Source organism: Erinaceus europaeus, chromosome 2, assembly GCF_950295315.1.
Source record: "Erinaceus europaeus chromosome 2, mEriEur2.1, whole genome shotgun sequence".
NCBI lineage: Eukaryota > Metazoa > Chordata > Mammalia > Eulipotyphla > Erinaceidae > Erinaceus > Erinaceus europaeus.
In genome coordinates, this window is record NC_080163.1 from 63,329,154 (window position 1) to 63,347,290 (window position 18,137).

Genomic DNA, 18,137 nt, shown 5'->3' on the forward strand with positions numbered 1-18,137 from the left:
GACTTTCACTCCTGAGTTTCGAAAGTCCCAGGCTTAGTAAAGTACCCTTTACTACCATAAGTCAGAGCTGAGCAGTGCTCTGGTCTCTCTCTCTTTCTCTTTCTATTGTAAAATATATATTAGAGTTATGTTCACTGCATTATCTTATTATTCAACTGTACAGAGTTTGGGAATTGTGGCCAACACCAATTAGAGAACGAATTAACTTAAATAAGTTTTTTTAAATTTTTATTTATAAAAAGAAAACACTGACAAAAAACATAGGATAAGAGAGGCACACAATTTCCACCATCACATCCCCTCCCCGGATAGCTTTCTTATTCTTTATCCCTCTGGGAGTAGGGACCCAGAGTCATTATGGGATGCAGAAGGTGGCTTCTCTATTTGCTACCACCCCGCTGAACATAGGCATTGACAGGTCAATCCATACTCCCAGCCTGTCTCTCTCTTTCCCTAGTGGGGTGGGGTTCTGGGGAAGCATCACTCTAAGACAAATTGGTGGGGACAACTGCCCAGGGAAGTCCGACTGGCATCTGGAACCTGGTGGCTGAAAAAAAAGTTAACATATAAAGCCAAAGAAATTGTTGACTAATCATGAACCTAAAGGCTGGAATAGTTCAGATGAAGAGTTGGGGGTTCTCCATTTTGTAGATAGTAGGCCTATTTTAGTCATATTCCAAAGTGCCCATGACACTTTTTTTCTTACTGAGCCTGACATATGATATGCAGGTGGATCCAAGTTATTGTCTGAGGAGATGATGTCATATCTGCAAAAAGAATGAGAAAGCTATATCAGTTTTTGAGGCCCCAAATGCCATGAATATATTAAACCACAGTGTTCTAGAGTCGTTCTATACAGATAAATTGCTGTCACTATGATATAACATTACCGCATAAGATAAAATTGCCCTACAACTAAAACATGATTCATTCTCTTACATAGGTAGATTTGTAGATATCAAGTGTTTTCCTCATTCAACAAGAGTTTGCCTAACATATGCTGTAGCCCAGTTGCAGTTCTAGGCTAGTGTATATTATTAAACAAATACTACATATCCTTGTCCCTACAATATCAAAGTTTTCTTCTTTATTTACTGCATGGAGGCATGTGGAACATCAGGGTCTCTGGATTCTTTAGACAAACAACATGACAAAGTTATAAAAAGACTTTTATCTCCTCTAAAGTTCTGTTTAATAACTTATTTTCAGAGATTAGCATGCTGCCAAATACAAGCATACTTAAGACATTGGGAACCTAACCAATGACTTAAACTAGAGGGAATTATTCGATATTAATGAAAATCAATGATCTATGAATACTATATTAATGGAGACTGATGATATATGAATGTAGTGTGTGTTATGAAGCAATTCCTGTTAGTAGCCTGATTGTACTTACAGCGTTTGTGTAAAACTGAATTGGAAGGATGCTTCTGTTAAGCCATCCTCATCTTTGTTTATTCTCAGAAGTGTTTAATGGCATGAATTTTGAAACATAGATATTTTATAGTATTCTTTAATTTTCTACATAGCATGCAAGAAATAGCACACTCTTATAGTCATAGATATCAGTTTTCACTCCCAAGTAAATCATAGGAGGAGGAAGAGAGATGTTTTATTTTTTTCTCTAATTAATTAGAGGTTTATTTTTTTCTCTTTCTACTAACCAGCAAGGATGCAAATTTTCTTCCTATAGGTTTTAACAAAGTTGAGGAATTTGGAGCTCTTGCTCTATATCCTGACTGGTCTCCCAACCTATTCTTTTCTAAAATCAATAATACATTAATAAAGAAAGCACTGTAACTGAAATCTTCTGAGACTTTATTTAAGACCTGGTTGTCTTAAATACTGTTAAGTTCCCTAAGCAGTGTTTTCTGTAGTGTGCACTAACACAAATTAGCATGAACTATGGCTTACATATAAGTTGCAAAATAAAAATATTTCCATCTGCATCAAGGAGTATATATCCAGATGTACATGCAAACTACAATTTAGAAATTGCCATTCCTAACATTTTGATTTTTAGGCATCTAGTCTCTAAACAAAGTTTCATATATTTATTTATATTTTAATAGTATAAGGGGCCGGGAAGTGACGCACATGGTTGAGTGCACATGCCATAATGTGCAAGGACCTAGGTTCAAGCTTCCATTCCCCACCTGTAGGGGGAAAGCTTTGTGAATGGTGAAGCATGGCTGCAGGTGTCTCTGTGTCTCCTCCCTCTCTATTTCCCCCTCCCCTCTCAATATCTGGGAGTCTCTATCCAATATTAAAGATCATATAAATATTAAAAATAGTAGATTATTTGACAGTACTTTTACATATGAGCTACATTTTAAAATTTACATTAATTCCTTAACATTTTCTGAGGCCACTAGATTTTTTTTTCCAAAATATGATTTTGATTGCTATTTTAAGAATTACAGATTATAAATAGCTGTAACTTATTTAATCCATTCCCATTTATGAGTACCAAACTTGTTTATAATTCTGTAAATCAAGTTTAATGAAATCATCAAAGATTTAAATTTAGCTGCTTTAGTCCATTTATTATAACATGAAAATGCCCTACATTGATATTAACTAGTACTTTTTCATCTAATTAGCTACATGCTGTTAAGCATTTATAATCTGCACAAGAAATATTTTTCTCTGTGAGGACATAAAGGAAATTTTATGACCTGCACCTCAACTCTGTACAGTTGACATGGAACTGAGGCATCTACCTTTGGAAAATATGGGACTATTTGGAGATTGAATTGTTTACCTCCCCTGTCAGCTCTCTTCTTAGCCAGCATTGAATGATTTAGTCAGATTTAATTGCCAACATTTACAGAGGCCTCTGCTACTTGCAGAATTCCTACTGTGTCTAATTTGATTTCAGGTAGGTTAGAAGCAAACAAACAAACAAAAAGATGTTTATCACTAGTAATAAGACAAATTGTTAAAGAGAAACTGCATTTCTTAATGGTCCCCACTGAGAACAGATGCTGAAGCCTAAAAAAAAAATGTGTTCAGACTTTACAATTAATGTGTTTATTTGGCTTGTTGATCCCTCACCATAACTGGAAACTAGCTGGTATTGAAGTACAGTGCTAGTGTTTGAATCTGAAGTTCTGATCTTTTTCATTTTCTTTGTTGTTTATTAACCTGCCATTCTAAAATAGTTAATTTCTCTTCCTAAGCATACAGCTACTTCCCTGGTCAAACAGGATTTGAGGGGCAAAATAAGTAAGAAAATACATGGGACAGACATAAGAGGATGAACATCACACAATATGGAATGATTATATGATATTATCCTGTATCATACTTCTCAGAAGAATTATTATTATGGATTAAAATGTCTCAGTTGAGAAATCTGCATGTTTTAAAGCTACAGTACATCACTAGGACAAATTCAAAGGCTATCAAATGCTTTGTTACAACGGGCTGTTTTATTATTATTATTATTCAAACATAGGACTGAAAGACTTTCTATGGCCTTGGTCTGAAGGGTAGACAGGCAGCTGTACCCTCTGATTAAAAACATCTACTTGGTGATTTGATATGTGAAACTTTGATATCTATCATTGGATACATAGCCTGCTCTAGATTCTGGAACAAGTGTTTTTAAATTTGTCACTAATTTTTATTTCTCCTCTGTGCTGTTTATTTTATAATAGGAGCTAAAATGTTGAACTTATTTTTTAGAATTGGATTTCCAGGATATCTCCCTTTTTTGCACTGAAAACCCCATGTCTTGGGAGCCATTTCATATTGTCATCAAACCTGTAACTGGAGTACAGTTGTGGGTACCTGTGGGACTATGTGAAAGCTTGGTAGAGCTTAGGGGAGCCCTTCCATCCTTGTATGGAGGTCTGGAATGATCACACACTTGTTAGCCTCTCTCCTTATAGAGATGAGCCAAAAGGGAAAAGTCTCCCAGACTCAGTTTCTCCTTGTTAGTCTCTCAAGCTCACAGAAAGCCTACAGGCCTCTCACACTTAGTTTCCCCTGCTAGCAGCAGGCCAAATGGTTGCCTGATTTAGAGTTACTCAAAGTTCACATATCCACTTCACCCTTTGATCATAAAGGAGAACACTCTCTATCATGCACTCCCAACACCAGACAGTGAAAAGCTTCCAAATCGTATTTCCTTGTGTCCTTCGATATCTATGATTTACATCAAGTTTTGTTTTTATTTTCTCTACCTCACCTTACTGGTTTAACCCCTATGCTTCTCTCAAATGCCTTTGGATAATTATCCTGTCTGCATCATGGAGACTAATTGTTTTGACCTTTATGTATCACATCAATTCTTGTCATACCAGCCTTCTAAAAGCTGACCTTTAAGAAACCTGTAATTTCTTTTGTTTTCTTTTTTAAACTTTTTTTTAAAAAATATTTATTTTATTTATTTATTCTTTTTTGTTGCCCTTGTTGTTTTATTGTTGTAGTTATTATTGTTGTTGTCATTGTTGGATAGGACAGAGAGAAATGGAGAGAAGAGGGGAAGACAGAGAGGAGGAGAGAAAGATAGACACCTGCAGACCTGCTTCATCGTCTGTGAAGTGATTCCCCTGCAGGTGGGAAGCCGGGGTTCGAACCGGGATCCTTATGCTGGTCCTTGTGCTTTGCGCCACCTGCGCTTACCTGTAATTTCTTGTTGTTTTCGACGGGCTGGCTTCATGGGCGGTAACAGACGACCCAGGACTCATGGCTGGGTTGTACGCAGTATCTCTTTATTCATGCAGGATGCAGCACAATCTATACCAAGCTAAGCTAAACTAATAAACTACAAACAATCTTGTCCTTATAAATATACTAGCCCAGTAGGGTGGGAACAGGATGCAACGCAGAGAGGGTGGAGAGAAAAGTGACTGGTGAAAATCAGGGTATGACAAGGAGAGGGGGCGGAGCAGGCAAGAATTCTACCACTGAACCACCAATGCCCTGGAGGGAGGGTGGTGCTTGTTAACAGAGGTTATGTAAATAGAATACAGTGTTATGTAAATAGAATGCAGGGGGGATTAAACTAAATGAAACAGAAGGGGTTTTTAAAAGCAGAATTAGAAGCATACCAACAATTTCTAACATATGTGAAAAATATTCTTTGTTTAACTCTATATATAAACCTGTACCCATCTCCAAATAAATGAGTATTCATACCAGAATACTCCCCATGTCCTCCTTTCTGAATAGCTCTGTCCCTGAGAGCCGGTGAGGGAGGATCGGAGACTTACCCCCCTGACTGGACCCACTCCACGTGAATACCAGCAGATACCATGATAAATGATGTGAAATTTCCCCAATAGAAGGCATCAGTCACTCTCTGAAACAGAGAAATAGGCTACCCCAATAAATGGCTAACAGTTTAGGAGAATAGTGACTTTGAATCCAAAAAAAGGAGACTAGGTGTATGGGTCTACACTTTGGTACGTTGCCCTTGTACAATTTGGCCTTCTACCTGTCAGGATCTTGATACTCATTTCCTCATTATGATTGAACAATGCTAAGGGGCTAAGTAGTGGTACATCTGGTAGAGTGCTCACATTACAAAGCCCGAGGACCCTGGGTCAACTCCCCGGTCCTCAGTTGTTTTTTGTATGAGCAGGCTCCAAAAGTGGAGAAACAGTTCTGTAAGTATCTCTCTATCTCCTTCTTTATCCCTCCTTCCCTCTCAATATCTGTCTCCATCAGAAATAAATTTTAAAAAGATGGTCTAATACTTCACCTTGCTACACAATGTTTAAATGACACAATTGAGAAGAAGAAGCTCGTATTATCAGATCACAGTCGTGAATTCAGCAAATGGGATGGAATATACACTAAAAGCCTTTCACCATGCTAGAGTCTAGACCCAAAACTCATCCAGAGTGTGTCATGTTACACTGCAGAGTGAGGAAGTATTTGGATGGAGGCACATACAAGATGCTTAGGGAAGACTTTGTTCTAAGATCAACTATGGTAATTTTGCCAGAGAGAAACACATATAAGGCAGAAAAATATACTACTTTAGAATGTTATTAAGGAAACTTATCCCACAGTCTACATATAGCTACAAGAAGCCTGTTAGAGAAACATGTTTGCAGGACACTAAAATGGTTATGGAAAATTGTTCCTGTGTCAGGTGGTTCTTATATACAGTTGTTATTCACAGGCTTATTTCAGCCCTCTCAAGTATTAGAATACGTTGATCTATATAATTTGGTACTCTGAATTGGTTACAGATCTATGCTTTTTTGTTCAAAGCACCTAGGGTCAAATGTATTTTTTTTGGGGGGGAAGGACCTTTGGATACAGAATATTATGCTTCTGTGCAGATGTTTGATATGCTTTCCATTGTCATCAAAACCAACTCATGGCTATAAGTCTTCAGAAATTAATAAAGGTGCAGGGAACTTAGTAAACAAGATCCATTTTATTATAGAAATGTTCTGTCATATACAGGTCAAATGAATATTTGTAGCTTTTAGTAGCATTTCCAAATGATAGTGGAATGATACTGCATGGCTACTGAGCTAGGACAGTCTGAACTTAGCATTATTTTCACATGGTGATTTATCACTAAACCAGGCAAATAGGTTTTTAAGATACAGTATTTCTCTATGTCCCTATAGAAATAACACTATTCACTTTGATCCAAGGTAGATAATCTTTCCCTATATGATGATATCTCTGGGTAGAGGAGAAAATACTTTCTCAAGTTAATAGCACGGTACAAGCATCTTGAATTAAAATATTACATAGAATTTATTTCTGTCAGCTGTTTAGCCTAAAAAGTGAAAAGCCATATGTGTTAGTAGTAGAATATTTAGTAGGACCGGGTGGTGGTAAACCTGCTTAAGCGCACATGCTACCAAGTGTGAGGACCCAGTTTCGAGTCCCTGATCCCCACCTGTAGGAGATCCACTTCACAAGCAGTGAAGCAGGTCTGCAGGTGTCTATCTTCCACTCCCTCTCTCTCTGTTTCCACCCTCTCTCAATTTCTCTGTCCTATCTAATGAAATGGATCAATAAAAGAAAAAAATATTAAATATTCTACTACTTACATATTTGGTTTTTCACTTTTTAGGCTAAACAGCTGACAGAAATAAATTCTATGTAATATTTTAATTCAAGATGCTTGTACCGTGCTATTAACTTGAGAAAGTATTTTCTCCTCTACCCAGAGATATCATCTTATAGGGAAAGATTATCTGCCTTGGATCAAAGTTAATAGTGTTATTTCTATAGGGACATAGAGAAATACTGTACTTTAAAAACCTATTTGCCTGGTTTAGTGATAAATCACCATGTGAAAATAATGCTAAGTGCAGACTGTCCTAGCTCAGCAGCCATGCAGTATCATTCCACTATCATTTGGAAATGCTATTAAAAGCTACAAATATTCATATAGTTTCATATAATTCAAATAGTCTGTCAGGAGTAGTGGATTCATAGTGCTGGCAGTGAGCCCCAGTGACTGGAGGCAAAAGAGAGAAAGAAAGAAAGAAAGAAAGAAAGGGAGAGAAAAAGAAAGAAAGAAAATGAAGAAGGAAGGAAAGAAAGAAAGGAAACTTGGGTAGATGATTAAATGAAATATACATACATATATTATTTAATTTACAAGATAACAGGGGTAAAATTACATACCATACACACCACCAAAGTTCTTTGTCCCAATCCCTTCAATGGTAACAAACATATTTCCCAAGATAATAGACTGAATTTATATATATATATATATATATATATATATATATATATATATATATATATATATTAAGTTTATGTATTTCATTTCTTTATATTCCACTAGTGAAATTATCCTATAGTGCCTTACCTTACTTCCTCACTTACTTCACTAAGCGTAATCACTACCAGTTTCACCCATTTTGTCTTTAAGGAAATATTATGGTCTTTTGTAACTGTTGAGTACTAGTCAAATATATCCCATGAATTATTTATTCTTTTTTGTTTTTTTTTGTGCTTATATGACTCCAATGAGTGACTTTTATTCCACCATTAAAGGCTTTCTCCACTTTTCCCTAAGTAGTCTCATAGATTTTTTCCCTTGACATTTTAAATTTTTATTTTTATTTTATTTTACATTTTTTTTTACAATTTTTATTTAATTTATTTATTCCCTTTTGTTGCCCTTATTGTTTTATTGTTGTTGTCGTTGTTGGATAGGACAGAGAGAAATGGAGAGAGGAGGGGAAGACAGAGAGGAGGAGAGAAAGATAGACACCTGCAGACCTGCTTCACCACTTGTGAAGCGACTCCCCTGCAGGTGGGGAGCCGGGGTTCGAACCGGGATCCTTATGCCGGTCCTCGCGCTTTGCGCCACCTGCGCTTAACCCGCTGCGCTACAGCCCGACTCCCAGACATTTTAAATTTTTAATCAGGGAAATGAAAAAGCATTCACCAGAGAAGCCCTTGAGTCATTTGGGCTAAGATGGACAATCTCATGTGGAAGCTAATGCCCATTTTCATTTACTTCTAAGACCTCACCTTCACATCCTTCCTAAGCCACACCTACATCTATTACAACTTCCAGGTGTCCTTTTTTTGCTATGCCTTTTCAGATAAAGGAAATAGCACCTGACTTCCTCAGGTGTTCTCCAGACTCTCTTCCTTTTCAGTGATGGAATTAAAAACAAAGTTTCCTCGCCACAAAAGTGGTACTGGGGCTCAGAGCCCTCTGGTCACTGCCCCCTTATGACTCCTCCCTTTGGAATTATAAACCAAAATTACTTTTGGAGTGAAGATAGAACTTGTCTCTATAACTTTTTACTAAGACTTTTTTATATTTTAAGTTTTCAAAAAAAAAAAAAACCAAATAAATAAACACACAAGAATGATACTTGTTTTCCTGGGTAGGCCAAGTATATTTCACATAATACAGGCAAAGAATAAGTTGAAATGCTATTTATACCTAATTGTGACTAATGGATTATGTGAAAATTTACATTTATTTATGTTTTTCAAAATATTCAAATCTCCCGTAAATTAAATTGTCTTGAATATTTCAAAAATAACAGAGTTTTAGAGGGAAAAATCCCCTTGCTAACTTAGATGCATGAAAGAAAATGTTAGGGATGTTGAAAGCAACATTGATTTTGGAAATTAAGGATTTGGCTTGGAGTCTTGACATTATTAACTAGAAATTCCTCCTTCAATAAATCATTTGGAAACTCTGCAGCCCATCATCTGGGATCGGACACTAATCTGAGTCAGTTATTGGAAGGGTAAAAACAGCTTGTGTGTTGTAATTCATTAGAAAGTTATTTATACTTTCTCTTAGTAAATGCATTAAAGCTAGGTCTTACTTCCCCCTTGGACCAAAAATAGCATAAGCTCACAATGGAATGTGTTAAATTAATAGTTGGAACTGTGCAATCTCAAAACAGTGATACATGCCTCTTCAGCTTAAAGAAGCAACATCTGCTCTATAATCATTGTATTTTATCTTATGAAAATATTACACTTTCACATCAATTTTAGCAGATATAGGTTGAAAATAACTCATCACGATTAGCAAAAGTAGCTAACAATAAAATTAGCATGGTTTCGTCAATTGGCAGAAGACTGTCAGTGAAAGATCTGTGTCTATTACTTGGGCTGATCTTATGTTTATTCATTATTTCCATTCATAGCACATAAATGTCTAATTCATTCATTGAAAATATTTTTGTGGGGTCATCAGTCCTCTCTTTTTTAATATAATTATATGTTTATTATTGGGCAAAAACAGAGAGAAATTGAGAGAGAAGGAGGTATAGAGGGAAAAAGAGAAACTCCTGCAACCCAGTTTCACCACTTGTGAAACATTCTCCCTGCAGTTGAGGATCAGAGGATTGAACCTGGGTCCTTGAACATTGTAATGTGTGTGCTTAACCAGGTGTGCCACCACCGGGCCCCCTCAAAATAATTTTTATTCCATGCTTTCTTCAAGTTATGTGTTCATTTTGATCATAGATCACTCCTTTACTTCTACAAGGTATTTCTATTTTAATATCTTATTCATTTATTTATTAGGATAGATATAAATTAAGATAGATAGATACACAGATGATAGATTGGTAGATAGATAGATATAGATAGATAGATGATAGATAGATAGATAGATAGATAGATAGATAGATAGATAGATAAAGAGAGATACCTGCAGTGCTGCTTCACTGCTTGTGAAGCTTTCCTCATTTAGGTGATGTGGGTTTTGAACCTACATCCTTAGGTATGGCATCACATTTGCTCTACCAGGTGTGACACTCCCTGGTCCTCTTTAAGACTATTTTTGAAAATATCTCTTTCCTCAGGGGATGGTCTCCTAAATTCTCTGATAAAAAATAATATCGGGAGTCAGGTGGTAGCACAGTGGGTTAAACGCACGGGGCACAAAACATAGGATCCTGGTTCCAGCCCCTGGCTCCCCACCTACAGGGGGGTCACTTCACAAGTGGTGAAGCAGATGTCTATCTTTCTCTCCCCCTCTCTGTCTTCCTGTCCTCTCTCCATTTCTGTCCTATTCAAGAAAGATAGCAATATCAACAGTAACTGCAACAATAAAACAACAAGGGCAACAACAACAAAATGTTTCACCTGATCACATGCCTATGAAGTACCATAGAATTATACCAATAAATCTTATTAAAAATTATAACATAATATCCAAATGCTTACCTTAATAAATTAGAAAAGTTTCTTTTTTATTTTATTTATTTATTCCCTTTTGTTGCCCTTGTTGTTTTGTTGTTGTAGTTATTATTATTGTTGTTATTGATGTCATCATTGATGGATAGGACAGAAAGAAATTGAGAGAGGAGGGGGGAGACAGAGAGGGAGAGAGAAAGATAGACACCTGCAGACCTGCTTCACTGCCTGTAAAGTGATTCCCCTGCAGGTGGGGAGCCAGGGCTCAAACCAGGATCCTTTACACCGGTCCTTGCGCTTTGCGCCACCTGCGCTTAACCTGCTGCTCTACAGCCCAACTCCCTTAGAAAAGTTTCTTATATCCCTTCTTTAGAAAGCAATATCGTTTTACTGCTCTCAATAAATTCTTACTTTTTAAAAATAATCTTATTGGTGGCTAATGTTTATGGTACAATTATTGACAAAAATAGGTACAGTTTCTTTGCTTCTGGTAATGCGTGTGCATAGAACACTCCCCCAACCTGGGTCTTTTTCCATCATCATGGATTCAAGACTCTTCCATCTTCAGATATTGGGGGTGAGAGTACTCAGTATTGGATTAACCTAGCTTGTGGTTCTCATTGGTTGTTTTCCTTCACAGCAGCCCCCCTGACCTCCTTGAAGCCTGCAAGGGTGGACACTGCCCCAGTGGTCACTTCTCCCTATCAAAGAAGAGATTCAGACAGATACTGTGGACTTTGTGCAGCATGGTTTAATAATCCCCTGATGGCCCAGCAGCATTATGATGGCAAAAAACACAAAAAGAATGCAGCAAGAGTTGCTCTATTAGAACAACTGGGGACCACGCTGGATATGGGGGAACTAAGAGGTAAGCGAGACTCGTCCTGTTTCTGCCACAGCCCTGGGCTTTCAGAGAAGACTGACTGTGTTTTCACAAAGCTGAAATGATTCTTCTTACTGCTTTTAATTACTAAGAACACATATAGGCTTATGCAGAATGTAGGATAAAAAGGAAATGAGTAGAAAACTAGCTTAATAATTGCAGTAACCTTTGTTCCAAAGAGTTTGCTATCTCATAATTAATTTTTCATTATCTTTATTTATTTATTGGATAGAGACAACCGGAAATTGTGAAGGAAAGGGATTATAGAGAAGGAGAGAGACACCTTCAACACTGCTTCACCACTCGTGAAGCTTTCCTCCTACAGGTGGGGACGAGGGCTCAAACCTGGGGTCCTTGAGCCATTGTAACATGTGCACAGAACCAGGTGTGCCACTACCTGGTCCCTGCTATTTCATATTTTTAACTGCTTTTCAGATGAAAACCACCTACAGGATGTTTTTTTTTTTCCTTCTGCTGTATCTTTAAATTTTCTCCCTAATTATAGATGATGAGATAATAATAAAAAGGCCACGTAGCACTTGGTTATTTTAATGTTTTGGTTTTGTTTGTTTGTTTTTGGTTATTTCTGAGGCTTCACTGCCCCAGGTTAACATTTTCAGATAGAAATAAAGAGATAGAGAGACAGGGAAAAAAAAAAAAAGACAGCACAGAACCTTAATTTCCTTCAGTGCAGTGGGAAATAGGCTCAAAACCTGGGTGGGTGGTGTACATGATAAAGCAATGTATTACCCAGGTGAGTTTTCTTGGCAGTCCATATTTGTAATTTTTTATAATTACAGTTAAAACCAAGTGATATGTTGACTCTATTTACTGGCTTTGAGTAAGCCAAAGGCCCTTTAAAAGAAATGTCTTGGGAGAGGCTAAATGGTATGTCTAGAAAGTCAGTATCTGCCCTCCACCTATATGTGTGTTGGCCCACTGACAAAAATCATGTAGCATTTGATGTTAATGTAAGATTTCTTTACCAGAGATACTGAACAGAAACTTGGAAGCTACAGCCCAGGTGAGGGTCAGTTGTGTGGATTCCTTAAGAAGCCACATACCACAATTTCATCATCGGTAACTCTCTTAGCATTTCTTGACCACCCAAGCATCTGTAATCAACTTGATGCTAATAACTGAACTGCACTGTCTACCATACCTGGTTAAAAAATATATACATATATACATATATTCCAGATGAGCATTTCTTCAGAATGGTACTACTGATACTATACCACAGATGTTGTGTGGTTTAAAGAAGTTTTTATGACTTGGCCAAAGTCATTAAACTTGTCTTTCCATCTGTGATCATAAAACCTACCAATCAATTTTGAGAATGCAACCTTGACTTTAAACTGGGTTCTGCATGTAATTTTTTTTATTAGCAATTTTCATTGATTTTTTTCTTTTTCTTTTTTTTTTGCCTCCCAGGGTCATGGCTGGGGCTTGATGCCTGCACTACAAATTCATTGCTCCTGGAGGCTATTTTTCCTTTTGTTGCTCTTGTTGTTTATCATTGTTGTTATTATTGTTTTTATTGCCATCATTGTTGTTGGACAGGACAGAGAGAAATTGAGAGAGGACGGGAATACAGAGAGGGAGAGAGAAAGATAGATACCTGCAGACCTACTTCACTGCTTCTGAAGCTATGCTCCTGAAGGTGGGGAGTCTGAGGCTGGAACCAGAAACCTTAGGCTGGTCCTTGTGCTTTGTGCCACATGTGCTTAATATGCACGTAACCCGTGGCACTACCACCCGGCCTCCTGTTGATATATTTTAAGAGAGTAACGATGGTGATTGAGCCTGGAGTTGCATGCTTGGGAGTCTTTCACCTTGCCTTGCCTGCTGAGGCATTTCCACTTTCCTCTTTGTGTTGTTTCTTTGTGCAAGAATGATGATTCTCCACACCCTCACCTGGCAGTGAACTCCCATGATGGATAGCTATATCCATAAAATGACCTGGTACAATTCCAGCCCCAAATAAGTTGAACACACAGTCATGCTGTGTGAGGTGAGATCAGTGTCAAGCCACTTTTGGATGGGTTGAAACTAGAAATTTGAGTAGCATTTCAGCAGGTGAAGAAAGGAGTGCATGTTAGCAACACCATACATGTACAGCAAAGAAGTAGAGCAGAGTGGTCTAAGAGGTGGTGCAGTGGATAAAGCATTGGACTCTCAAATATGAGGTCCTGAGTTCTATACCCAGCAGCACATGTTACCAGAGTGATGTCTGGTTCTTTCTCTCCTCTTATTTTCATCATTAATAAATAAATAAAATCTTTTTTTAAAAAAAGAAGTAGGGACAGAGAAGTTGTACTTGTTATCATGGAAAAACTCTATAATACAGTGTTAATCTAAGATTGGAGGCTCATTAGTATATTCAGAAAGCTTGACTAGAAACTTATTTTTCCAAGACATATAATTAAAAACAACAAATAAAAGTAAACATTCAAGCATTCTTTTTTATGTTGTATAGCAGTGTGTGTATATATATATGTGTGTGTGTGTATATATATTTGTAACTGTTCATATACATATATATGCACAGGGCTTGATATTTCAGTATATTCCATAATTCATTGCAAAAGATTTTCAATTATCAGTAATATTGCTTTTGGAGGATTTGTTATGTTCTCAGTTGGTGTCTTGCTTAAAAGAAAAAAATCCAGAAAGTTCTTCCTTATAGCTGAGTTCCTGCCCATAACTTGCTGTTGCTAGCAGATAAGTTTTCTTAGTGACTCTTCACAGCAGGGCACTGAAGGAGAAAAGTAGGGTTTTATTTATGTTGTGTGCCAGATATTATGACTTTGAGAAGAATTATTCCTAGAGCACATTCCTCTTTTCTATTTTGAATTATCAGTTCTGCATCTTTTATGTACAACCATATTTTAATGGCTTGGGCGTCAGAATTCTGTAACATTTGAGTAGCTTTTCTTTTATACAGAAGACAAAAGGGACTGCTCTTTAATTTGACAACTCAATGTGACTGTGACTCAGTAATATGTGAAATGTGATTAGCATTGAACACAATGTCCTTGAAACCAAACTTTTCACCTACCCTAGGTGACATCATGATAGATATTTATTCAAGAATTAAATATTGCAAACGCTTGAGGAATAAAGCAGTGATGAAAACACAGCACATTTTAAAAATATACATGGACTCTTTTAACACACACAGACACACAGACACACAGACACACACACACACACACACACACACACACACTTATTTATGGAATGCACCATCAATTAGTAAACACAAAAACTGCTATCTAGTAAATCTTGGTATATTCATAACTTTAAGAATGGCATCAGGGAGCCAGGTGGTAATGCAGTGGGTTAAGTGCAGGTGGCAAAGCACAAGGATCGGCGTAAGGATCCTTGTTCAAGCCCCCGGCTCCCCACCTGCAGGCGGTGAAGTAGGTCTGCAGGTGTTTATCTTTCTCTCTCCCTCTCTGTCTTCCCCTCCTCTCTCCATTTCTCTTTGTACTATCTGACAATGAAGACATCAATAACAACAAAAATAATAACTACAACAATAAAAAAACAAGGGCAACAAAAGTGAAAATAAATAAATTTTAAAAAAGAATGGCACCAAGAGGTAGGAACATAAAATGACAATATCACATGCTTTCTCCATTATCACCTCTTAGTTTTTTTTTTAATTTAATTTATTTATTTTCCCTTTTGTTACCCTTGTTGTCTTTTTTATTGTTGTTGTAGTTATTATTGTTGTTATTCATATAGTCATTGTTAGATAGGACAGAGAGAAATGGAGAGAGGAGGGGAAGACAGAGAGGGGGAGAGAAAGATAGACACCTGCAGACCTACTTCACTGCCTATGGAGCGACTCCCCTACAGGTGGGGAGCTGGGGGCTCGAACCAAGATTCTTAATGCTGGTCCTTGCGCCACGTGCGCTTAACCTGCTGCGTTACCTCGCCTGACTCCTTCCTCTTAGTTTTTTAAATACCACACATGTACTTACTATTTTAGATTTCCTTTGTTTTTTTTAAAGTAGACTTTTAATTTTTTTATTATACTTTTGTTGGTGGGGTTAATAGTTTACATTGCAGATGCTGTCACCTGAGTAGTTTCCTATCTCCCTGTGATAGGTATCTGCAAAACAGTCTTAACCCTAACTTGGCTGTCCATTTCCACTGTCATGCACCCTGACTCCAACACCTTTCCTAGCCTTTCTCTACCCGTTTTCTTCCCCTTCTTTTACTGATTTTCATTCTCTCTTAACTACCCCCTCCCACATCAACAGGAATTTTTGTCTGTTTTTCTCATTGATGTGTTCAAGATATTTAGAACAAGGACAGATACACCATAGACACTCAACTCTAAGTAAATGGCCAGACAAAATTCAAAACGCTCTTAAATCCTGCATTCTGATTATTAATATCTCTAAAAGCTTATGAAACTGATAATTATTATTAGGGATTTTTTAGACTTTTTCATATAATTAAAAATATGCTTACCTTATATAAAATTAAATGCAGAGACATTAAAATTTATAGTTCTAGGGCCGGGCAGTAGCACAAAGGGTTAAGCACACATGGCGTGAAGCACAAGGACCAGTGTAAAGATTCCAGTTCCAGTCCCTGGCTCCCCATCTGCAGGGGGTCACTTCACAAGCGGTGAAGCAGGTCTGCAGGTGTCTTTCTCTCCCCCTTTCTGTCTTCCCCTCCTCTCTCCATTTCTCTCTGGCCTGTCCAACAACATTAATAGCAATAACAACAATAAAGGCAACAAAAATGGAAAAATTGGCCTCCAATGACAGTGGATTCACAGTGCAGGCACCAAGCCCCAGTGATATATATGGAGACAAAAAGAAAAAAAGAAAAAGATAACACTTATAGTTCTGTGAGTTTTGCCAATGTGTAGGTACTTATATAACCCACACACTTATTAACATACATATTTTTGTCGAACAATGCCCCCAGTTGCCCCTTCCTAATCTGCAAGTCCTTTTACCTCTCTCCAGGAAACAAGTTCTTCCTCCCCCAATCCATCTCTACTCTTCTTCCTCCTCCTCCTCTCTCCCCCTTCCTCCTTCTCTTTCCCCCACCCCCTTTGGTATGTTCTCTGCAGAGCTTTACCACTCAGTGATGATTATTTTATTTTATTTTATTTTTATTTATTTACTTATTTATTTGCCTCCAGGGTTACTGCTGGGGCTCAGTGCCTGCACTAAGAATCCACTACTCCTGGAGGCCATTTTTTTTTTTCCATTTTGTTGCCCTTGTTGTCGTTATTGTTATTGTTGCTTTTGATGTTGTTTTTGGATAGGACAGAGAGATCAAGAGGGTGGGAGACAAAGAGCGGGAGAGAAAGCTAGACACCTGCAGACCTGCTTCACCACTTGTGAAGCGACACCCCCTGCAGGTGGGGAGTCAGGGGTTTGACCAGCATCCTTACACTGATCCTTGCCCTTTGCACCATGTGCACCTAACCCCCCTTCAGTGATGATTTTTAAGGTAGAGTGCAAGAGAGAAAAACACTACAGCACCAAAGCTTCTTTCAGTGTGATGTAGATCAGGCTCACATGCATAGCGATACATGTACACTATCAAGGCAAACCCTTTTTTTTATTACCAGCAATTATTTATTCTAGTTATAACACTTCGTGCAAATGGAGCATAATGTATGTAATTTGTGTGTGTCTAACTTGTTTTACTTAGGGCATTATTTTTGAAATGCATCATATTTGGCCCTTGTGGTGGGAAATCTGGTTGAACAAACATATTGCAATCCATAAGGACCCGAGTTCAAGCTCACAGTCCCACCTGCAGGGGGAGATGATTCATGAGCAGTGAAGCACTGCTACAAAGTGACTCTATTTTGACTCTAGCCAGTAAATAGTATACAAGTAAAATATACTAAAAAGATGTAAAGTCTATTTTATTTGGTGCTGACCATCATCCTACTATAAGAAAATGCTACAATTATTTTGTTTCCTCTTTTTTTTCTAAATGGATTTATTTATTCCTTTTTGTTGCCCTTGTTGGTTTCCTCTTGTTTTTTAGTGAGGCTACTTTGAATGAAACTTCATTAGATTTTTTTTTGTCAAATTATTATCTAGTTGGGGGGGGGGTTGAGACAGGTCCACTGAAAAAATGGGGGGAGGATATAGATAGATAGTTAAATAGAGTTAGCCAATATCCGCGACCTTGGGAAAACAACTGCAGTTTCCAATGGAGTTAATTCCAGTGGGGACACAGAACTCTGGTGGTGGGAACTGTATGGAATTGTAGCCCTATACTTTTACAATTTGGTAAAACAGTATTAAACCATGAATTAAAAAATTGTAAGAAAACATATCTAGGAGTAGAATTTCCAGGTCATAAGTTGAGTGAAGTTTTAACTGATTTTAAAATTAACTGTCAACACTCCTTTTTTCCTTAGCAGTAGTCACATTATTTTGTACTCCCCAAAGCTAAATATCCTCAGCACAGCACCAAAGCTGCATCCTCACCACACATTTATTTTTGTCAGACTTAAAAATTTTTAGTCATTCTAGTGGGAGTAAGAGAATGTCATTATGGCTTTAATTTGCATTTCTATGTTAATAGTGATGTCAGAGACTTTTTAAATGTGCTTATCAGACATTAGTATATCTTTTTT

The 18,137-nt window shown here is 37.4% G+C and overlaps 1 protein-coding gene across 1 annotated transcript in view; it reads left to right on the top strand.

The window, feature by feature from the left end:
- Nucleotides 1–18,137, top strand: part of ZMAT4 (zinc finger matrin-type 4) — a 466,837-nt gene that overhangs the window by 283,604 nt on the left and 165,096 nt on the right. The window contains exon 5 of the mRNA XM_060182070.1: nt 11,261–11,488. Coding sequence (XP_060038053.1) covers nt 11,261–11,488 — 228 coding nt within the window. The remainder of the gene's footprint in view (nt 1–11,260; nt 11,489–18,137) is intronic.